The sequence below is a fragment of the Uloborus diversus genome, chromosome 1, assembly GCF_026930045.1.
Source record: "Uloborus diversus isolate 005 chromosome 1, Udiv.v.3.1, whole genome shotgun sequence".
NCBI classification, from domain to species: domain Eukaryota; kingdom Metazoa; phylum Arthropoda; class Arachnida; order Araneae; family Uloboridae; genus Uloborus; species Uloborus diversus.
This window is the reverse complement of record NC_072731.1, coordinates 140,867,487-140,892,508: the sequence shown is the minus strand read 5'-3', so window position 1 is coordinate 140,892,508 and position 25,022 is coordinate 140,867,487. Positions and strand designations below refer to the sequence as shown.

Below are 25,022 nucleotides of genomic sequence, written 5' to 3'. Positions count from 1 at the left end.
ATTTAATATTAAAAAATAATAGCTAGAAAATACCCATGCGAGAAGTGCCATTTCTCAAATATTGGAACTCATAGAACTATTGCATTCGTTCCTGGAGAAGCGTCATTTCGTGTTGACAAGCTGTTCAAAACCTTTTTTTCTATGGAAATCCATGGAAAACAACCTTGTTTGACTGTTATACATCTTAACTACACACATCAGAACAAAGTAACCACCGAACAGAATGTTTTTTTCGCAGAAAGTAATGTAAACAAAGCACGTTCTGCTACATCATAGCTCTGCAAGAGTTCACTCTTGAGTGTGAACTCTTGCGGAGCGGAGCGAGATCAAGCGACTCCGAGATCATGTGACCTATGACGACACGTGAAACGAGTTCATTGATTAAAGCCTTTCCAAATGTTGAACTGTGGATCTGGCTGTATAAAAGAATATCGAATTTCCAGAAATTGCGTCATTTGTTTTGTTTTTCGCAGCGGAAGTAGATTGGAAAATACGGAATGTGTGTGTAGGAGCAAGAGCACTCATGTGTGTCATTTATCATTTTGTTTCTGGTAGTTCAACGATTATATATTCATTTTATGAGGGAAAGAAAGAAAAAAATATTTGCGTTTTTCATAAAATGATGCTACGCTTTGGAGCGTTAGGACCAGTATTGAGAAATTCCAGTTGTATGAAATTGAATTTTAATTAAATTACTGCTTGTGGCTTTTTTTAGTCGTTTTATTGCATTGAAAGTGTTTTTATTCCGTAAAAATAACTTTCGAATCAGGTTTTAGAAGGTACATGAATGTATTTCATTTTTCCTGTTTTTCGCTTCTTCAACTTTCATTATAAACTGTTCTTTAAAAATGAATTGGTTTCCTTTATAAAATTACCAAGTTGTGGGACTACAGTTTTTAACATAATCTATCACATTGAAGCTAATTTATTTATTTAAATTTATTTCTTTTATGTCTTGAATAGTGTCAACAATGGTTACAATGGTATACAATTTGAAATGCCAGTATACAATTTGAAAATTTAAAAAACAACGAGAATTTGAATAAATTTGACGCTTCTGATTTCGTTACTGTTTATTTCACAGTACTTCAAATTTTAATATTTGTGCTAAATTCAGGGCATACGTATTTACTTTTATTAGACAAATTAGTATTTTTGAAAATGTCTTTTACTTTTATATTTCTTGCTGTTTATCTTTTTCAATTTGCTGCTATTTATGTCAAAGTATGAATATTCTAATTTAAATTTTAGCAAAAGATTAAGAAATGGCTGTAACCATCCTTCATTTCAATGACTGTTACAATGTAGAAAGCCAAAATTTTGAGCCAGTTGGTGGAGCCTCCCGATTCTGCACAGCTTTAAAATCATTTCATGATTTGGAACCATTAGTACTATTCAGCGGTGATATATTTGCACCTTCTATCAGTAAGTCTTCTTAGCCCTTTAATTTTTACTTTCTGTTCCATAGATTTCAGGATGCTGCAGTATTAGAAATTAGTTATGTCTCATAATACAAAATGGGTACTTTTTGGTTATCCAGATGCCAGTGGCACATTCTACAATATCTTTCAATGACGTATCGCCTATGAATCTCCCATTTTAAATTGTTTTGTCTTATATTTTGTCTCATTCTTGTTTTTGAGTGAACATGAGTTGCAGATTATCAAAAAGTCTGCAGATTGTTTCTTAGTTGGAGCAAAAAAAAAAAAAAAAAAAGAACATTTCAGGGGGGCTGGGGAAGACTTGTATTCAGTGGACAAAAATTTGTACTGTATTTTCAAAACTTGTGCTGTATGAACAAAGATTGTACTGACTTCGGGAATATAATTCACAGGTGGCATGTTCTTAAGTAAATTTTGTTACCATCTTTTTTTATGCATTGAATGATTAATCTAATGTTGATTAGTCTTGCAGATGACTTTGGTGGTTTTTTAATCTGCATCACATATTGCTAAGAAAGATTCTGCTCTGCAGTACTCAGTATTGGCTGTAAAATTATTATTATTATTTTTTTCTTTTGAAACTAAAAAACTATAAATAGATCTGATGCAAATATTGTTCGGACTAATTTGCACTTAGTGTATGACTGATGCTTTCATGAATGTTAGCAGCTTTGACCTCACCAAAGTTGAAACAGTTCACTTAACTAGGGTGAATGAATATTTCATTCAAAACATGGTTTCTGAAAAAACTTTTAACTTCCTCTTTGGGCTCATCTGCCTGGTAAAAAGAAAAGAAAAAAAAAACCTCCTGATCCAAAACCTAAATCTAAAAATCTGTTACTTATTGTAATGCTGTATTCAGACCTGATGAGGGCCTGGTGACACTGGTACAAAAAAAAAAAAAAAAAAAAAAAAAAAAAAACGAGCTGATGTGCATCACATGACTTCCTTTTACTCCAATTTAATGTCATTTCCTCATTATTGGCAATTTTAATGTGATTCAATTGTTTACTCTCTAAATATCACCAACAGTGGCCATATTGAAACCAAATTAAAAAAAAAAAAACATAGCAAAATTTGTTGCCAAGTTGAAGACTGGTGATGTATCGCCAAGTGTCCGACAAATTATACCACCACTTGATTTTACATCGAAATGAATAATGATTTCCCCCCAAAAAGGGGCAAAAGACCCCTTTAGGTACATCTGAATGCAACCAAAGTTGAAGGTGCACAACTAGGCCCCACTAGGAGTCTACGTACCAAATTTCAACTTTCTAGGGCGTACCATTTTTGAGTTATGCGAGATACATGCGCACATACATACGTACATACAGACGTCACGAGAAAATTCGTTGTAATTAACTCGGGGGTCGTCAAAATGGATATTTCGGGTGTCTGTAGGTTCCAAGGCATATATCCACGTGTGGTCGGGGCGAAAAAAAAAAACTCAGCATTTATTCGGGGGTGAGAAAAATGGAGATTAAGCCCGATTTTTGAGTGAAATTTTTTTTGCGAATACAATACTTCCTTTTTTGTAAAAGGAAGTATTGTATTTGCAATAAAAAGGAATAAATACTTCCTTTTTTGTAAAAGGAAGTAAAAAAGAAAGAAAGAAAAGTAGAAAGAAGAAAAGAAAGGAAGAATGAAAAAGGGGGAGAGAAACTCTGAATAAGAGAAAACACAAAGATAAAGTAAAATTTATTCTTTTGGTATTTAACTGTTGTGACTCTTAAAATAGAGTTAATTGTTTTCTAGTAAGCAGTTTTGATTTTTTTTCTCTCCCCTCCCCCCCCTCTTTTCCCTTCTTTTTCCCTTTTCTTTTATTTTTCTTCTTTCCCCCTTTTCTTCTTTTCTGGAGGCGGGAGTGGCCGAGCGACATACTGACAAGAGGCCCGCCTTGACTCTCTGCGGCCCTGGCTGTATTTAAGTAATCGCACTTTGGTCATCATTTTCTGCTGGTCTGTGAAAACTGCTATACTGAAAATGTTACAATATTCCAGATTTTACATTATCCTTTTTCAGAAAATCCACTTGATAGGTTTTTCTACAAAGTATTCAAAATCATTTTTCGTCTATGAAATGTTTTACCTGGTGTTTGCACCTAGAGTTTTGTTTTTTAAAATTCAATTTTTTTTTTTTAATTCTTTAAGCTCAAATTTCTCGTAAATTGCCTATTATTGCCTATTAATAGGGTGAAAATTATTTGCACGTATTAATATTATGTATCGTTGGAAAAAGTAGAAATTTCCACATTCTACGCAATTTGTTTCAATGCTGTAACTTAAATGCACGGGAGTTGTTTACGCTTTTAGCTCAAACTTTTTTAGACTTAACTAAAATTTAGGCAGTACTTTCCTCATTGAATGTATCAGTAAAAAGCGAAGGAATTGTCCCAGAATGTATCCAGAAAGAACGACTTTTTTTACTCCAGATCCAACTGGACCTATGGTCGAAAAACTAAGCTTTTATCTCCAATGGAAAAAAGTTACAAGCTGTTAAAAATCAAGTTTGAATAATCTCATCTCCATTAAAATTATTGATGTTTTATTCGGCGTTGCCATAGTTATGTCTTTTCGATTCGCTTGTTTTTTTTCTTATTCACAAACTTTAAGGGTTTCAATTTTAACGTAATATCTTAGGCTCAACTCAATTCAAGCCGCGAGTTAAAGAGCAAAATATGTTACTAGAGACCACGAATGTGAAAGCGACTTTTCAAATGTACAAAACTGCAGATTTGCAATGCTCAGGAGCCCCTTAGCCCTTACAGCTCTACAAGTTGGTACAGGTTAAACCTGTAAAGTTGACCACCTGTCTATGTTGACCGCTTTTGTCAGGAACGGAATTAGTCCTATCTTGTATAATGAAAGAAAACCTCTGTAACTTGACCACCTTTCTATCTTGACCACCTGTCTATCTTGACCACTAATGTACCCAAAATGTGGTTTGGAGTATTGTAAAAAACCCTTTGTAAGTTGACCACTTGGTTTATTTTTTAAAACTTAATTAAGCAAATTATTTTATTTTATTATTATTTTTTTATAGCTTTCCAAGAATATTTTTGATGCCAAACCAGTATTTTACCAACTAAATAAAACAGCTGCATAACTGAACCTCTTTGTAAGTTTAACCATTTTGAAAAACTACTAAGAACCAGATTCTCCAAACTTGCTTTTCTTTTGTTGTTCTATTTGAGATTACCTTTTGTACTCTCTGTTCAATGAAAACATGTGTCAGTAGAAAAGTACAAAGTATTTTTTTCCAGTTGCAATATTTTGTGGCAGCACTGGAATTGTGCTAGAGCAGTGGTTCCCAACCTTTTTTGGCTCATCACCCCTTTCGGAAGTTAAATTTCACCCATCGCCCCCCACGTTCTTCCCTAAAAAACACAAATTAGATGGCGCTGATTTTAGTGAAGATTAATGTTACTGAACGCCTAATTTTAGTTTAAAGCTTCAAAAAGTGCATGATAAAGCAATAATTAGCTTGAAAACTGAATTTTTTTTATTCTTAACCCCTTCCCCTCCCCCACCCCAAAAGAAAAAAAAGAAAAAAAGGTAATTTGAAGTACTTTATATAAGCAACGTATTTACATACTTAGCAAAAATAAGAATACTACATTTTTCAGTAACGTGCTTTTTTTTTAAATTGAAATCCGGAAAAAATTGAAAATTTTAACTGTTAAGATTTGTTCTTTTTTACCTTTTTAATGGCTGCCTTGTGCTTGATGGAACTCCGTTAAAGCTTTGATGTCTTTCTTTATATTAGTGAGATTTAATCTGAGGTCCCCTTTGAGACAGATGTCCGATCTATTTCTTTGCTTCGTGAGAACCTCTCCAGACCTCTTTCAACTAAATATATTGAGGGGAATGAGATGAGGAGCTGTTCAACTTTTTTCCAAAGTTGTGGGTAAGTACCCATAAGCTTCACCCAGGGAAGTTCGTAACCGTATTGCTTGAAAGTAATTTTTGATTCACAATCAAATTTTAAATCCATAAACTCTGTCTGCAAAGAGTTTTCCAGTTCATCCACATCTTCAAAACTAAATGGGTCTAAAATCCAGTCAGGAATTTGTAAGTTGATCAAATCTGCAAACCTTGATTCCATGTTCTTTTTTAACTGATCAAGGTGATCAATAAAAATAAAAAATTTTTCTTCAGGAAGTTCATCATCCACGATTAAACTTTTTTTTTTGAGTCGGAAACAGGATAAATTCTTTACGGCCAATATTTGCCTTGTGGATTTCCAATTTGGCAAAGAATGCTGAAATTATGCTTTTGGCCTTGTTGAGGTTCATCTTGTTTCCTTGAAGCTTAATGTTGACTTCTTTCATTTTTTCAAAAATATCTGTGAGATATATTAGTTCCAATTTGCGCTGTTTCAAATTCTCACTTAAAGCAGGATCATGCTAGTCGAGAAACTCAGCTACCAATCGAATAATTCAAAGAATCGGCGCCTTTTCCTTTGGAAAGCCATCTCACAGGTACCTAAAAGCAAGTGTTTGAATTTTTCATTATTTTCATGGCAAAGCTCTCGAAGCAGGCGATCATTGAGAGAATTAGCTTTGATCTTGTTAATACCAGTAACGACTAATTGTAAGGTTTCATGTAAAACACCACTCAATTTTTTTGCAGCCAAGTGTTGACGATGAATGACACAATGGATAGTAATCTTACTTACAAGCACTTACATTTGTCAATGGAATTCCTTTTTCTTCAAAATAATCCTTCACCAGTTTAATAATCGACGATCCCTTTGTATCAGTAATCAAAGTTCTGGCGAACAACATTTCCTCAGTTATCTCTTTCAGCTCATTAATAAACCTCACGTAAGCTAATAAAATAGCTCTGTTATCTGTCACAGTTGATTCATCAATCTGTAGTGCAAATTTACTTTGTTTCAAAACATCTATGAGTTTGCACTCAACGTCAGCAGCCATTTCATCTATTCTCCTGGAAACTGTTGTTACTCAGGGGGAGAGATTGACTTATCTTTTTATTGGAGCCCTCACCAAGCAAAATTTCAACTTTCTTTTTGGCAGCCGGTAGAATAAGAGATTCGCCAATCGTATGAGGCTTACCGCATTTTGCTATCGAAAGAGACACTTCGTAAGAAGCAAGAAGCCCTTTCTCAAGATCTGTTGCTTGTCTTCTGAATAATTCACCCATCTTTCGCCGTTTATCCACTTTTGTTTTGAGGTCTTGAAAATAACTAATAGGTTTATTTACTTTGTCACCATGTACTCTTGACAAATGCTCTTTCATTCGCGAGGGCTTCATCGCTTCATTGCTAGAAAACGTTTTATTGCACAAAAGACAATGCGGAAACTGCACATTTTGCGGTGACGTGAAAAAACCAAATTTTAAATACTCTGCTTAATACTACCGGCACACAGTGGAGTATTTGACTGAAAATCCTGGTCAAAACTAGTTTGAACTTTTCACCCTTCTGAAGGCGACATCCATGTGTGCGCTGTACGGCGAAGCTATCCCATTTATAGGCATGAAATTTGGTATACAAGTTGTCTGAAATGTCTAATGTTACAATTTAAAACTCGATTTTTAAAATTTGAATTAGAAAATGAAATATTTAATATTTTATCCACGGTTTAGACGTTTGCATGTTTACGACCGTAAAAACGATCCAAGTAAACGTAGAAAAAAACCCAATGCATCACGAGATAGGAAAAATAATTTTCTTCAAGATTATGGTTTGTTTGAAGTTCTAACGTAATTAACCGAATTTCTAAGAATTTACAAAGGGAGGTCACTTTTTCGACTTTTTTCAATTATTCAATCCAGGTAAACTAAAATTCTTGCATCCAATATTCTAATAATGTTATGGCTCTGAAACTTTTTAAGGAAATAATATAAACACTTTACCTTCATTTACAGCGAAAACGGTGAAGTTATGTTCTTTCACTGATTTATAATGAATTTTTTCCAATGAGTTGAAATAAAAATTTTCAATAATTTTCACTCGATCTGAAATGAATGCCACGGTTGGCTCTTTGCCAATAATGCTTAGACAAGTGATAAGTAAACATGTTCGATGCGAATTGCTGTTTTCCTTTGAAGATATGTAATTAAGTGCACTGTTCGAGGGGGGAAAAGAGCAAAAAGCGGTTAAAAAAATCCTAGTATTCTGTACAAAACACTAATTTGAAACCAAAAAAATAATCAATTTTATTCTTTTCGTTTGGTTTTAATTATTAAAACCATGAGTTAATCATGCACAAAAAGAATTTAAGACAAGGGCTTCGGGGTTACAAAGAACCTTTTTTCTATTGAAAAATAAATAAATAAATAAATGAACTAGGATATTATAACTGTAAAAACACTCGAAAATGGATATTCAAAAGCTCTTTGTTTTTGAATTGTATATATTGTACTCGTACCTTGGGTCGATTCTTAGTTTTACATCGTGTGATGTGTCCCGCTAAAAATTGTACGAACAAATTTGGAACTAAAATTTTATATAACTTTAATTTCACAATGAGTAGGCAAAATGTCTTAAATATGGATAGCTCGCTAGCGTAGGAACGTTAGGAGATAATTACAATTGTCTCCTAACGCTAGCAAGTGTGGGGGGGTTTCCCCCTTTTTCTACGTATAAGGGGGAAAGACCCCCCCCCCCCGGCACATTATTTGCAGCAATGAGCTGAAAAAATATAAATATTTATTTATTTTATCTAAAATCTATCTCAATTTTAAGGAAGAGCAAATTTTCTTAGCGAGATCACAAAATAATTTATTTATTAACTCATTAACGCACATGAGAAAATTAACATAACTGAACGCAAACACATGTTTTAGGGGTGCAGTGAATCTCTTTAGCGATGCATAAAGGTAAGCGTTTTCGAAATTAATTGGACGATTCTCATTCCATAACTTACATCTTTACACATTGATGAAGCGTTTTCTCGTAACCATGAAACTCGTGTCTGAAATTTTATTGTTGTTTGTGCGCTCAAATATGTCGATCTTTTCATTCAGTAGTACTTATGATAACTTTTTTGCAAATTTATTAAATCTTTGTAGGTAAATTCAGTTTAAAATCATGACTTGTCACAAAAAGATCGGATTATGCACTTTTTTTTTTTAAAAAATGATTTAAAAAAAGGGCAGTTGTAGGCGGAAGATTTTTTTGCTGAAATTAGCACTAGAGCCTTTGCCAAATACGATGCAACTTTCAAAACAGCCCGACCAAGCCCGACACTCATTTAAAAAGCTTTCTCTAGTTATAAATTAAGGCGAAAAGCCTTTAAAAATCTCACGTACCAAGTTTTTTTAGTTTTTTTCACTAAAAGAAAATAAAAATATTTACTTTGATTTATAATTAGCACTAAGCCCTGACATTTCTTTATACCGTAAAATTGGTTTGGTTCAATTCCATTCATTTAGAAAACCACAAAAAAATCTACATTGAAACGTAATAATTAAGCTGAAACGTAACAAAAAAGCGAAAATTCTTATAGAAATCTCATTTTTCACTGAGGCTATGAGCAATTGTATGTGACTCAAGTTTCCAAAACAGGTGCCGATCGATGCACCAGTTAGTCAACTATCATGGAATAAATTTTCATAAAAATCGGGTAAATTTTTAATTTTGGACTTTTGGCCAGGATTTTCAGTCAAATACTCCACTGTGCGGCGCACAGTGGAGTATTTGTCTGAAAATCCTGGCCAAAACTAGTTGGAAATTTTCACTCATCTGAAGGCAACTCCCTTCTGTGTGTTTCTGCGCTGCACGGCGAAGCTATTCCACTTAAAGACACGAAACTTTGTATACAAGTTGTCTGAAAGCCTGATGTTACAGTTTGAAGCTTGATTTTTTAAAATTTGAATTAGAAAATGAAATATTTAATGTTTTATCCACGGTCTAGACTTTTGCATGTTTACGACCGTAAAAACGATCCTAGTGAACGTAGAAAAAAAACCAATGTATCACAAGATAGGAAAAATAATTTTCTTCGAAAATATGATTTGTTTGAAGTTCTAACGTAATTAACCGAATTTCTAGAAATTTACAAAGAGAGGTCACTTTTTCGATTTTTTTTCAATTATTCAATCAATGTGAACTAAAATTCCTGCATCCGGTATTCTAATAATGGTATGGCTCTGAAACTTTTTAAGGAAATAATATAAACACCTGATCTTTATTTAAAGCAAAAACTGTGAAGTTATGTTGTTTCACTGATTTATAATGAGTTTTTTTTCAATGAGTTGAAATAAAAGTTTTCAATAATTTTCACTCGATCCGAAATGGTTGCAGCACTTGGCTGCTTGCCAAAAACGCTTTAACAAGTGATAAGTAAACATGTTTAATGCGAAGATATGGCTATTTTTCCCCATCATTTTCGTCGAAGATGTGTAATTAAGAAGAAAAAAAAATAAATAAAAACGGTTAAAAAAATCCTTGTGTTCTTTACAAAACACTAATTTGAAACAAAAAAAAATCAATGTTATTCTTTTCGTTCAGTTTCAATCATTAAAACCCTGAGTTAATCACGCACAAAAGAAATTGAAGTCAAGGGTTTCGGGGTTACAAAGAACCTTTTTTCTATTGTAAAAAAAAAAAAAAGAAAAATGAACTCGGAAGTTAAAACTGTAAAAACACTCGAAAATGGATATTCAAAAGCTCTTTGTTTTTGAATTTTATATGTTGTACATATAGCCGTACCTTGGGTCGATCCTTAGTTTTACATAGCGTGATGTGTCCCGCTAAAAATTGTGTGAACAAAAACTTGGAACTAAAATTTAATACAACTTCAATTTCACAATGAGTTGGTAAGATATCTTAAATGTGGATAGTTCGCTAGCGTTAGGAGAAAATTACAAATATACTACGTATAAGGGGGGAAAGACCCCCCCTCCCCCGGCACATTATTTGCAACGATAATCTGAAAAAATATAAATATTTATTTATTTTATTTAAAATCTTTCTCAATTTTAAGGAAGAGAAAATTTTCTTAGCGAGATCACAAAATTATTTAATTTATTGCCTCATTAATGTACATGAGAAAATTAACATAATTAAACGCAAACACATGTTTTAGGGGTGCAATGAATTCCTTTAACGAAGCATAAAACTAAGCATTTTCGAAATTAATTCAATGATTCTCATTCCATAGCTTAAACTTTTATACATTCATGAAGCGGTTTCTAGTAACCCTGAAACTCGTGTCTGAAATTTTATTGATGTTTGTGCGCTTAAATATGTTGCTTTTTTCATTCAGTAGTACTTTTGATAACTTTTTACAAATTTATTAAATCTTTGTTGGTAATTTCAGTTTAAAATCATGACTTGTCACAAAACGATTGGATTATGCACGTTTTTAAAAAAAATCATTAAAAAAAGGGCAGTTGTAGGCGGAAGATTTTTTTGCAGAAATTAGCACTAGAGACTTTGCCAAATACGATGTAACTTTCAAAACAGCCCGACCGAGCCCGACACCCATTTAAAAAGCTTTCTCTAGTTATAAATTAAGGCGAAAAGCCTTTAAAAATCTTCCGTACCAAGTTTTCTTTATTTTTTTACAAAAAGAAAATAAAAATATTTACTTTAATTTATAATTAGCACAAAGCCCTGACATTTCTTTATCCCGTAAAATTAATTTGGGTCAATTCCATTCATTTATAAAGCCACAAAAAAATCTACATTAAAAAGTAATAATTAAGCTGAAACGTGACAAAAAAGCGAAAATTCTTATAGAAATCTCATCTTTTACCGAGGCTATGAGTAATTGTACGTGACTCAGGTTTCCAAAACAGGTGCCGATCGATGCACCAGTTAGTCAACTATCATAGAATAAATTTTTATAAAAATTGGGTAAATTTTTAATTTTGGACTTTTGGCCAGGATTTTCAGTCAAATACTCCACTGTGCGGCATTTCTTTCTCGAATTCATATCGAACTTCCACACTACGAAACATGCACAATTAAACAGACATTCACTAAATTAAATCAAACAATAGAAACTACGTAAGGATGTTTATGCGCCGATTGCAAGATTCTGAATGACAACTGATAAGTAAATGCAAAAATCCATTCCTACACATATCCATCCACTTTTCAGGCGTTAAATATATGCTCCCGCCAATGGTCAGACAGTGCTTACAAGATTTTTCTTCTTCCTCGTGAAAACGGCAATAAAATAAAAGATATTATTTTTCTCTTTTGGGATTTTTTTTTATCCGCACATATTTGATAGAGCTGTAAATCATACATGCCTTATTTTCTGGGAACGACTTTCTTTGATTTAACATGCCATATGCTTGGTTTGGTATTACACAACATAGGTATTCTGAAAGATATTTCTGAATTGTGTACCGATTTGTTTTAATAAAAATAGTTTTTAAAAAGTCAAGAATTTCCCATTACCAGGTATCCGAATACCGGTCGCCCCCCTATCGCCCCCCAGAAATTTATCGCCCCCTAGAAGAGTTTTATCGCCCCTTTGGGGGCGATCGCCCCCAGGTTGGGAATCACTGTGCTAGAGTAAAAGTTACTTGCATTGCAGTATTTCTGGTGCAAGGGATTAAGAAATAGGACATTTTCATTTTCAACTGCCTTTTAGAACTATGAGAGTTCAGCTTGTTGCTCTTTGTGTTATAGTTTTACATAAAATGGCTTCAAAAAGAAAGTTAGTTGAACTTGAGATTGATAAAAAGTATGAAATATTAAAATTAATTGAAAAAAGAGAAATCCAGAGAAAATTAGCTAACTCATATGAAATTTCCAAAACTAGTGTCTAATAAGTGCGCCAAACTTTAATAAGGAGTTATTTTGTTGAAAAGTAGATCATCAGGGTTATAAATGTATTAAATGTATATGAGAAAAAAAAATAAGGGTAAAGTTTCTTATTTTTGATTAGCTATGAATTTTTAGAAACCATTAATATCAAATAACTTTTTATAAACAATTTTTTTTTTTGGATATTTAGTGAAATTTTAAATTTACGTGACACATTATACATCATTCTGAGAAAATAACCTCTAAAAATAATTTGAATAACATTTTAAATTATTGTTTCAAAGTATTGTTAAACAATGAAAATGAGTTGAACGGAAAGAGTAAGTGTCAATTAGTCAAAAAATGAATACATGGTGCAGGAAATGACAAAAAAAAAAAAAAAAATCATTACCCCCTTTATAAGTTGACCACCAAAGTACTGTACCGCAAGTGGTCAACTTACACAGGTTTCACTGTACAAGTTATTTTGAAACCCAGGGAAGGTGTGCTTTTTGTTCCAAAGGGAGCTCATAACGCATTTTTAATGTTTCTTTTTGATTGACGATTTAAATCTTTGCGAATCAAATAAAATTGCAAAGCAATCTTCGGGGGTTGGTGAGTGTTAGCAAGCAGAGGGCGGAGCCCCTAGTGATTTTTAAAAATGAGTTTACTACTTTGTAAGAACTGGAAAACCAATTTTTAAATTGATGTTGAACAGTTATCTGAATGTTTTTAATGCCTTGGCACCTCAAATATTGCTGTTCATGGCACTTGAATTTTCAGTTCTGGTACATGTAAATGTGCAGTTATGTAGTTTTTTACGTTTCCATAATATGAGTTGTCTCCTAACTTGTTTCACCTGCCATTCTGGCATCTTGAATTTTAGAGAGTTTGTCATTATCCTTGTTGGGGTTATGTTGACATGAATGGGAATGCTTCCCCCCCCCAAGAGCAAAACCGCAGCCCACCAAAATATTGTGAAGCACCAGGGCTGATCCTAGGGTGTCGGCCGCCCGCGTGCAAAGACCTAATGTGCCGTCCCTCAAGAGTAATTTGCATATTTTGACTAATCTTTAACGTCCATATAAATCTTTCTTCAAATTTCTGTACGAAGTTCTAATTAAAAAAATAAAAAACAACAGAAGAATGATGAACTTATAAGAAGGGAGAAAAGTTTTATAGTAAGAAACTCCTGAGGTACAATTTTTATCTTTGAAGAAAGTAATAGATGCCAAATTTTACTAGTCGTAAAAACGCATTTTATAGTCTGTCTTGTGTGACATCAGAGGAAGAACAGAGGAGGGGGGATTGCTCCGAGAAGATTATCGAAATTGGGGTATGAAAAATAGTTTTAGTTCATCTTTGGTTGTGTTCGGTTGTAAGCACAAAAGAATCGGGTATATTTAAGGTGCATGGAGAAATTTTCAAAATTGACATCAAATATCGCAAATTTAGGAAGTTTTCCGAGATTTCAGGGGAAAGTAATGTTGGAGTTCTTTCTTAAAATTCTTTCAAAATTGAAATAAATTTGAAGCAATTTTTGGTGAGAGTAGCTTAGGAAGGATGGACGCTCTTCCCGAAAATTTTCTGAAACTGAAGTTTTAAATACGCAATTTTGGGTTACCTTTGTTGACGTTTCTAGAGGGAGGGAGATTCAATCATCTCCCTTCGAAATTAATGTTTAAAACGCAAATTTAGGCTGTCTCTGTTTACGTAGGGGATCTGGCCGCCTTCCTCCGGGAGTTTCTGGGTACTATTGTTTCAAAAACCCATTTTTGGCTACATTTGAAAACGATAGGAGTAACATGAAAATGTTCTGAACCAAAATATTTTTCGGAACTAAAACCCATTATGGGTTATTTTTGGGAAGGAAGGGTTTTGGAGCTCCCAAGTGGATATTTCTAAAATCGCAATTATATAGTATCTTTGGTGACGTTAATGAAACTGGGAAGTTTCGGCGGATCTTTCGGATGTTTTTATATATTAATATCTAAAAAATACAACTATTGACTTTTGTCCGCCTCACCTCGACCATTGATGGGTATGCCCTAGCGCCGTGAAAAGTTACACAAGCCAGGCACTTCTAATCCGAAATTTCTTAGAAATTGAAGTCCCAAAATCGTATTTTAGGCATTGTAGGCTAAGAGCGGGCGGGGGTTCAGGTTGCTCTCATGAACTGTTTTTTGAAACTGAAGTTAATTTCAGGCTAGATTAAGCAGGAAGGGTTCTGTGGCTCCACGGAACCATCTGAAAACGAAATTTATAGGTGTATAGTGATTGGGTTGGAGAAAAGGGGGATCCGGAGTCCTTCTCCGAAAATTCTTGAAACTGATATTTAAAAAACGATATTTTAGTTTGTTTTTCAATACGTTAAGTGAGAGGGGGTGGGATTAGAGGCCTCTCTAAAGACGCTAATTGATACTGTCTTTGGTAGTAATGTTTGGGAATCAATTTCGAGGCCCTCAATCGCAAACATTTTGAAAAAGAAATCCGAAAAATGTCATTAAGCAATTTTTGATGACATTAGGAAAAGCTGTCCTTTGAAAACTCATTTTAGATTTTAGAGCGAACATCTTTAGGCTATTTTGATTTAGTTAAGCTGGAAGGGGTGAATCAGAGACTTAATTAGGTCCTTTAGATTGGTGGTTCAACTAGCAAAATTTTCCGAAATTTAGGTTCTAGAAACGCAATTTTAAGCCTTCTTTAGTCATCCTTTCTATGGCATCCTTTTGGATCTTCGTTTTGGAGCTACATTTAAATTAGCTTCCCGGTGCAAGAGCCCTGTCCTCCTACCTGATCAGAAACCAGGCAGTTCATGCCGTAAAGGGGGAAAATTACAAAATTTTAGTTCGTCATTCAAATATGTTTGACTCTCATAGGAGTAGCAATTTTCCACTTTCTGTTCACACATCCACGATTGTTGAACACATAATTTGTTGTTTGAAATGATTGCAAGAGTATCTAATCAGTATAGCTTTTTTTTTAAATAAAATATGTCTAGGGGCTGCTCTCGGTGCTCCTTTTAGAAGGCACCCTTTCATGCTTCAGGAGGTGGGCCATTTCCCTCATTTCTCCTCCCCTGTATCCATGCCTGATTACCGGTTCTGTCACAAAAATGAAGCATGTGTGTAAAGAGTAGATATTAATGGACAATGAACCAACAAAATGTTCCATAACATTTTATTTTTCTTAAACTATGCTATAATGTCGGGAAATCGACACTTATTTTGACAATTGAACATTTAAAATTCAGCATATTTATTTGATTCATTATAAGTTATCTTGTGAGAAATTCTTGAGGAATTTTGCTTGATTACTTAAGAACTACGTGATGCGGAACACTTGCCTCCCCTCAAGGCCGTATCCAGAAATTTTTTTCGGGATGGGCCCGGATTAGCACATTGCCCAACACACACACACACCATATAGTATATATAGACACACCAAACGCATAAAAATGTTAACATAGAAGACTTTTTGTCTCGATTTTTAACGATTCCACTGTTTGGACTGTTGTTATTTTATTTTAATTTCTTATTATTTTTCTTATTATTTTTCTTATTCACCTTGTAGTGGTAAGGATAACACGAGGGTGTCCCTTTAAGTCGGATGTAGAACATCCATAATTTCAGGTGGTCCGGCGGTTTCTCCCCCCGAGAAATTTTTGAAAAAAAAATCTGTATTTTGAGGCCTTATATTAGGTAATTGAAACAACGAAAATATGAAAAAAAAATAGGCAAACAAAGTTTTTTAAAAGTTATACATTCTTTTTCCAATCAAGATCAAACAAAATAAAAATTGCTTGCTCGACAAATCATGGAAATTAATGGACAGAGAGGAAAAACGAGAGAGGAGAAAAGAGAAGCACCCCGTCATCTGCTCATATCGACTTTTAGTGAAGTTTGTTTTTGATCACTCCCCCTACCCCCACTTTTTTCATTAACTGCCCTACAGTATGAAAATTGTACAAAATAGTTTAAAAGAAATAGTGTAAACATGCAGAAAAGAAGAACGGAAGGGTAATATTCTGGTCATTTGGACAATTCATACTTTATTTTCTTGATGAGATACAAAATTGAAGAACTTTTCAAGGAATTTCAAAAACTTAAATAATTTTCAAAGACTCTCGAAGAGTTGAAATTATTTGAAGCTCTTATAACTTTGTAAGACACACCTGTTTTAAGTTAATAAATGCAACGAAATATTTCTCGAAACAAACTTTTTTTTTCAATCACAAGTAGTGCAGAAAATGAAAAAGAGCAGAGTAAGTGTTCTTTTTTTTCTCATACTTAAGGTATTAACAGTATGCCGTAGAAGTAAGAAAAAAAAATTAAAAAAAAAAAAAGCAATAACAAAAGAACTTCCATGTTACTGAATTCGGCATTAAATAAATGCAAGACATGAAACATATCAGTCACAAAAATGATCTTGAAAATTATGCTACAAAAACGCGAGAATAGTGATTTTTGCATTTTTTACGCAGGATGTATCAAGGAGCTGAATTTGGCACATCTTGGTAACAAGATACTCGCCTAATTGGAAACTAGGGGCCCAGCCTCGAAATCAGTACAGTGTAAGTTTTATAAGAGTGTTAGGGGGAGGAGAGCAGGGTCGTGTATAGAGGGGAGAAGGGACACCTGTTAATCCGGGCCCGAGCTTAAATGGGGCCCAATATTTTTAAACCTAGGGTTCAAAATATAGGTAAACAACATGGAGGGAGCCCAAAAAAGGTATTTGTAACAGCCCCAATATTTCTGTGCCTGCCCCTGGAGGAGGAAGTGCACAGAAGTCAGTTCGGCAGACTTGAAAAATCTGCCGAACCAAACTTTACCAAAACTGGCAAAGGGCCTGCCTTGACCCTGGACTGCCCTGAATTGAATTGGGAAAGAGAGCAGGAAATCCTAATTAAAGGTCTAAATTTCAAGTGTGCCTTGCGGCTAATGAGAAATAGAATTGCTTTTTCTGTATTTCTTCAAAATATGTATTATAAATCTTGAATAGTAGCAAAATTAAGAATAAAAAAAACTTCGTTATTCTCCTTTTCTGACATTAGGAATTTAAAAAAAAAACTTCTTCTGTTTTATGGTACAAAACATTTCGGGTTTCGGGGGGGGGGGGCGTCAAGCCCCCCCCCTCTTGATACGGCCCTGCCTCCCCTTGCTTAAGCGGCCCTTGTGCGGTGCACACCCTGACACTTGCTAGAATCGGCCCTGTGAAGCACCCCCCAAAGCAAGAGCCCCCCCTCAAAAAGGGGAAATATCCTTTAAAACAACCACCCTTAAAATTTTCAATGGCACAGTCTGCGCTATGACCCCCAGGTGGGCATCCCTGACATGAATCATAGTCAGCCATAATTTAAATAATGTTAACTTGATATCACAGTAAGTTTTCCTTCAAGCTTTAAGCATAACATTTGTTTTTTACTTCAATCCTGGTTTATGTTTTTATTTTCTCTGTCTGTTTTAGTGAGCACTTTTACTAAGGGGGAACAAATGATTCCAGTTTTAAATTCTCTCGGAGTACATTGTGCTGTCTTTGGAAACCATGATTTTGGTAAGTTTAAATGTTTTCTCCCCAAATTTTGTTTATCTAATGACTAATCATTTTTAGAAATACATTTCACACATTGCTAATGAGTTGTTTGTGTCTCAGGATTCAGAGAAATTGTGAAATCATTGAACACTACAAAGGACTTGAATCTAAAAGCAATCATAAGATTTTTAGACACTTCCTAATAGTGCATTTTATCAAAAAATAGGTAAATGATCTCTTTCTATGAAATACAGTTTGTCATTAAACATTGAGATGGACAGGTACAAGCTAATCAGAATTGGTAAGTTTTTGATCCAGGAGGACAGTTTTTGAATAACGCTGCTCTGGCCGCTCATGGAGCAGTGTGTCAGTTGCTTTGGTTGTCCTAGGCTGGTGAAAGCCATGGACAACAATGGCTTTCACGAGCATTTTGCATTGGAGAAACAATGCAAATATCTCAGCTGTAAAAAGTTAAAAGAAGAAAATGTTTAGAAATAATAGTGAACTTGATCTCAGTGGTGCAGCAAAAGGCAAAGATGCCTTGATTTCAACTTTATTGCCAATTCTAGTGCAGTAGTTTATATGCAAATAAGAACTTTTTTGACCAAAATAAATCCCTTCAAAAGGTAAATTCTGGTTGCACTAGTACTTTATCTTAAAAATATTCTTTCTCTTGCTCAATTTAGTAAAAGACTATGTGGTCTGGGACTGGAGACTTACAGACCACAGTATCCTGGGTATCACATTTGAACTTTTGACAGCAAATTTTTTCTGAATTCGGTAACATACATTATTGAATATCCCCCAAAAATATTTAGTCAACATTGACATAACTCAGAAATCTCTTCATGTGTTCTGCACATTTTAGATCAGTTAAGTAAAATGAAACATCCTTTTAAATTCTGATTTCATATTAGTTCTAACAATAGGACTTTATTTTTACATAAATAAACAGATAAAGTTAGAAGTAAAATCTTTATGCTGGAAAAAAAAAAGAACCAATATGGTAATAAGCGCCAAGTTTTAAAATGTACCTGTGTATTTTCTTAACTTGTAACTCACCCTGAAACATAGGCGGATTTAAGACTGAGTTCCTGGGGGGGCAGGGTTTTTTTTTTAGCAACATTTTTATTGCCCCCCATGCTCATGTTTTTGTCTGTTTCCTGTGATGCATAAGTCCATGCTTTACTTTTTTGTGTGTCGTTTTCATTTATGCATGTTTTCATGCTGTCCTTTTTGAATTAACCTTAAAAGAGGGAGCTGGTATCAAGAGAGTGACGCGGGGCTCCAATTTTAGGGAACCGGGGGTTTCTCCCCCGGAGGAAATTTTGTAAAATGGATATAAAATTTTGCATTTTGAAGCCTTATAAAGGTTAATTGTACAGACATAGAAATTGATAACCAGATTATACAGTATTGTTCAAATTTTGTAAGAAACAGCCATTTTAAGCTTGAGAGAAAAAATAAACTATAGATTTCTCATTACAGCACCTTTTTTTAATTTTAAGTAGTGCAGAAAACGAAAAGGAATAGAGGTAGTGTCTATTTTTTTTCTTGGCTAAACAGATTAACAATATGCAGTAGAAGTAATTGGAGCTTACTTTGCTTAGGATTTTCAAAGACTTATCTAATTATTTTCAAGGACTGTAGAATAAATAAAATTATTTAACGCACTTCATTTGTACTCTCCAGTCTCTGATATTTTAATATTTGAGTGTAAATTTTTACAGTCCTCTTCTAACTTTGTGAGAAATAGCTATTTTAAATTTAAAAGAAAAAAAACTATAGATTTCTCATTACAACAACTTCTATTCAGTTGCAAGTGGGACAGAAAACAAAGAGGAATAGAAGTAGAGTGTAATTTTATTTTTGTGCTAAACAGATTGACAATATGCAGAAGTAAGATAAAAGCAAGTAACACCAAAAGAATTTCCAAAATTTTGCATTTGGGATTGAATAAATAGCAAGATATGAAACATGCGAGTCACAAAAATTTATTTCAAATAATGTTACAAACGTGAGAACCATGATTTTTACATTTTTGATACAGGATGTGGCAAGGAGCTGAGTTTGACACATTTCGGCATTCCTTCCCCTCTACCATTTGTTCGAAATTTTAAAATTTAAGGTTTGTAGCCACACTTTTCCAAATGTTCAAGGTTTTCAAGCACTTAAAAATGAAATTAAATTTTTTCAAGCAATTTCCATTTTTTAAGGAACAAATCATGATTTTTTTTTTTTTTGGGGGGGGGGGGAGTTAGGGACCCACTTCAAAGCAGGGGCCCTAAGCAATAGGTTGTTTACCTTATAGGCAAATTCGGCCCTGTTTGTAATTTTTACGAAAATTCGTCAGTTTTTACGGTTGAAAGATTTTTACGATTTTACCAATCTTTGTTAGGTTTTTATAGACTTTTATAAAATTTCAGTAAATTTTTTCCAAAACTTTTGATGACTCAATTATTTAGATTTCAATAATGACAAGGTCTGAATCAATTAGACTTAGATGAGTATGACTTACCTTACTTTTTAAACAGTATTTATAAAGTAAGTAAAATTGTACTCAGTAAAATTGTACTCTCCCTCTAAGTAAAAAGATTCATTTAATCAGAACACTCAGATAACTAAAATTTATTCAGTTTGCGGTAATATTTATTTCCTCTCTCTCTTTTTAAGAGGAAAAAACTTTTTTGTTTTTTAGAATTTCTCAAACGGCCAATTAATCTACTAAGAACATAAATATAATGCATAAATATGCTTGAAATGTGGACACAAATCATAACGAGTAGATCGTTCTGTTAGGGCTAATGGGGGGGAGTTTTTCCCCCTTTGCTTTAGGTTTTAATTTGTTAAAATAATCGTCAATTATTATAAGTGTTGCAGCTTAATGTATAGCTCTTTTAGCCTATATTTTCATTCATATACTTGCCCAAAAGGTTTTTCAGTTCAAAATATTGAATTTGACACATTTTCAGTACCCCAGCGACAGCCGTACTATTTTTATTTAATGTTCGTTCCACCCCCCCCCCACCCCCCCCCCTTTTCTCTCATCAGAAAAAGACATTCGCTTTTCTCTTCATTTTCATTGAACTATTCAAAAAAGAAAAAGTCATGATTTTTTTGTTTTAAGATTTTGGAAGATGTGTTGTTACTATATAAAGTTCTCCCAAAACTGGGGGGCAATGCCCCTATGCCCCCCTCTAAATCCACCCATGCCCCTCTGAACGATTCAAAAAAGAAAAAATAATTTTTTTAAAACATTTGGAAGATGTGTTGTTACTACATAAAGTCCTCCCAAAACTAGGGGGGGCATTTCCCCCCTCTGCCCCCCCATAAATCCGCCCATGCCCTGAAATTTGAGTGCATAGTGATTTGCAATTATGTGCTGTATCAATGTTATCTTTATCAATCTTAAATTAGATGATTTTTAACCCCTGACACACAAAGGAAAGGGGATTATAAGTTTGACCTGTCTGTGTATCTATGTATCTGTCTGTGGCACTGTAGCACCTAAACAAATGGATTGATTCTGAAAAAAAAAAAAAAGTTTGAAAGGAGAGTTGATAGAGTGTTCTTAGCTAGGTTGCATCTTCGGATGACATTAACTAACAAAGATATTAGTTAAAAACCTCAAAAAGGTTTTTCACTGTTTTTTGCATGAAAAGTTACTTAAAAATTAAAAAAATTAGTACAAAAATAAAGAGTAATTTTTTTCTACGTCCGATAGAATATTTTTGGAACTTCCATATTATATAAAATTCAAATTAAAACGTTTTTTAAAGCAGATTTTAAGTGCGGCTAAGCCTTTATTCACGCAATTCGTAACTGAATTCATTGTTGACCGACAAGGAAAGAAAACACAGTGTTTTGAAAAAAATTCTATTTCGAATTTCGATTTGTCAACGAATAAAATATTTGTAATTGATTTTTAATAGCATAAGGCTTTTAAAAAGATTTTCAATTTTCCCTCTTGATTCTACATTTGCTGCTCATTCGGGAATTTTTTAAATTTTCAATTTTAGTTACTTGTGTTTTAAATATATATTATGTCATAGACTTTTTTTCAATAATGGTGCCAGATAAAATTTGAATGCAGTTGCATAACTTAAGTAATAAAGTTCAAATTATATTATAAATTTTATTTAATTATTGAAAACTGAATCAGATTATTTAATTTTTATTTCACTTTCTGCAATAAGTAGAATAGTTTGCTTGAAGCAGAATATTACAGTAGAGTTGACAAAGTTCACTGACAGTATGCAATATGTAAATGTCTTCTATCCATTATTTGACATTAACATTAATAGTTTTAAAAATTGTTGGTAATACTTGGTTCATTTTCAGATTTTGGTGTTGATATTTTGACTGACTTTTCATCACGTACTCACTTCCCATGGTTAATTAGCAATGTTATAGATAATGAAACTGAAAAACCTTTAGCCAATGGTTTTCTGACCAAAGTGCTTGAATCTAAAGGAAAAAAAGTAACTTTTATGTAATATTCTTTCCTACGTAGTAAAAACTACCACTTTTTGAAAATTTTATGTTATGTAGATTTTTAATTTTTATTATATGTAACATTTATTCAAAAGTTCAAATTTATCTTACTATAATTTGATTGCATGATTTCACCCCCAATTCGTCATCTCCGCCAATTCGCCACCTAACCTGTTCACAAAGAAGAAGGCGTGTCTGTGCTGCAGGAGAGGGGGAGCATTCCAAATCAGCAGGGGCGTAGCTAGACCCGACTTTCGGGGGGAGGGGGGGGGTTACTTCTTTTATACACACACATACACACAAACACACACACACATATATATATATATATATATATATATATATATATGTGCGTGTGTGTGTTTGTAAACTTTTTTTTGTATTGAAAAAATAAGAGGGAGGTGGATCTTACATACTTTGGAATGGAATGCCCCAAGTCCGATACTTGTGTCAAACAAAACAAAAGCAAACAATTTTTTTTTATATTTTCTAATGTTATGGAAAGTTCAACTTCTTTTTCTTTTCCCTCCATTTAATTTAAAGAAAAATTTTCTAGCAACTGTCTTGTCAAAACCAGTCAATCCAAACCAATGAGCGTGTTCCATTCATTTCAAAGTGATTGCAGACTGCTTAATTTAGAGGCTAACACACAACTACAAAAGCTGGCATCCCTGAAAGCTAATAGATACTTCCATTTCTGCTTGTTTGACTTTCAATCTCATCGGTGGTCAGACTATAAAGACTATTTTTACTAACTTGGTTTGCACTAAAAGTTTGAAAAAATAAAAGACTTCTTACCCTCAAAAAATGAAATTGCTTTTCATATCCTTATATTTATATGTTGCTTTTTATGTATTTATATTTATGCTAATTTTAAAGCAGTTAATAAAATTTGAATAAAAAAAAAATAGGGAAGAGATATAGGCGGTAGAAAGTTGTTCGCTGAAAGCTGCATGCCATCTGTTCTTCTCTCAAGTTTCTATTTTTAATTTTATTATCTGCTTTAGAATTTACATAAATATCTATTTGAGAGAGCAACAGCAATTTTCGAATGTTATAAAGAAAAGTCTTTTTTATTTTCTACTTTTTAATGCGAACCAACTAACAGAAATAGTCTAGATTCATTTCGTTTTTTAACATTTTATTCGCGCACTTTCTTGGAAGAAGAGTAAAGGGGTTAAATTCACAGGTTTGACTTTTAAGATGAACATTTCAAGTTCATGGTTAAAGATCATTCAATTTAAAAGCCATTTCACTATGTTATCTGGATTAGTACTGTTCTTTGGTTGATCTCTTTCTTAAAAATTGTGATTCCTTAGAAAACCGAAATGATAGGAGTAAAAAGAAGATTTTTTCAAGTGATGAAAAAAGGAAAATCGTAGAATATTGGCCAAGTTAGATTTGCAGCAATTGCTAACCTCAAGAGGATAAATAATGAATCAAAAAAAAAAAAATCAGGAACCAAAAAGCAATAAGACTTTTTCTTGAAAAAGATAGTCTTAAAGTTTCTTTTACTGTCAAAATGATTCCTTAAACTTGCACTAAAGCACTTAATAATGTAATAATAGAATAAATACCTAACAAAACTAATACAGAGGAATTTTAATCAAGAGCCCACATTGTCTCTAGTATCGATTTCAAATTTTCACCATCATATTCCAAATTTCTATAAAGTTTCTTAAAGCACCTGTATCTCAAAACCTCTTTATCTCGATTTTTTTCTTTCCTGTGAAATTCGAAATATACAGACTGTATGCAATATTCCCACTACGCCACTCATAAAATTAAGCATATTTAGCAATTTGCAGAATCGATGACGAAGAAAGGCTACATATACGTAGATACAATTCAATCTCATTTCTAAAGCAAAGTGTCAAATTTCAGTCAATTATCAAAAAATTGTCATAGCAGAGGGAGGCGTCTTTATGCTTGAGGAGCAGATTTTCAATGGCATTGGGGAAGGGGGGGAGCGAAGTGAATTTTTGACCTTTGTTACTCAGAAAAAAATCGTTTTGATTTTTTTCTTTTTCTTTTTTTTCTTTCTCTTCTCTTTTCTTTTTCTCTTTTTTTTGAGACACACGTTTCGGGGGGGGGGGGGTTGTCCCCAAACCCCCCCCCCCTTAGCTACGCCCCTGCAAATCAGCGAACCGCATCTGAATGGTAGGGATTTTTCTTAACGGCAGGGAAAATTTTAGGGAAAAGCATTAAGTGGAAATGGTAGGAACGCATGTTGGCGCTTCTCAAGTGGTCATTCAAATAGGCCATGCCTTCTATCTACATTTTATGTGACGTACTTGATTTCTTGGGTGCACAATAGAAAAAATGTGGTGCTCTGCGTTCATATCTCTGCTCTGAAATTTCAGCCATTTGGCTTCAGCCACTCTACCAAGTGGCTATAATTTACAATTTTTTATATTTTTTTGTAGTTTCATAAATTTATATTTATTCACCTGAATTTTTAATTCATGAAAATGGCAATGCAGTAATTTTTAATGAAAAATCAAATGCTATTTTTTTAGTTATACTGCGTAAATATTTCATTTTTATTCTTTCTAAAAATGTCAAAACAGTAGTTTTATAAAGTTGTATAAATAGCTTTGTCCTTGAAAAGTAAAATGTTTTTAAAATTAGAATGGTGTTGCAAATTCTTTTTGGTATATTATACGAAGTAAATTGTAAACGAGCAGCGATAGAAGTATACTGTTTGTTGCGTTATGCTTGGGGCAACAGTAAGTTTGGATACGGACAAACTATCAAAATTAGTTACAATGCTCCTCAACAGACAGCGCTACAGGTAGTTTGAAAGGTATAGAGGAAAATGCA

The 25,022-nt window shown here is 33.5% G+C and overlaps 1 protein-coding gene across 2 annotated transcripts in view; it reads left to right on the top strand.

The window, feature by feature from the left end:
- The first annotated feature begins 480 nt into the window (after positions 1 to 480).
- The window catches only part of LOC129232524 (trifunctional nucleotide phosphoesterase protein YfkN-like), a 69,689-nt gene continuing 45,147 nt past the window's right edge, over positions 481 to 25,022 (top strand). The window contains exons 1-4 of one of the 2 annotated variants that reach the window (XM_054866671.1): positions 481 to 525; positions 1,252 to 1,425; positions 17,640 to 17,726; positions 22,047 to 22,186. In XM_054866671.1, coding sequence (XP_054722646.1) covers positions 1,266 to 1,425; positions 17,640 to 17,726; positions 22,047 to 22,186 — 387 coding nt within the window. In that variant the 5' untranslated portion in view covers positions 481 to 525; positions 1,252 to 1,265. Of the gene's footprint in view, positions 780 to 1,251; positions 1,426 to 17,639; positions 17,727 to 22,046; positions 22,187 to 25,022 lie in introns of both variants that reach the window. The other variant, XM_054866666.1, reaches the window with a different exon arrangement.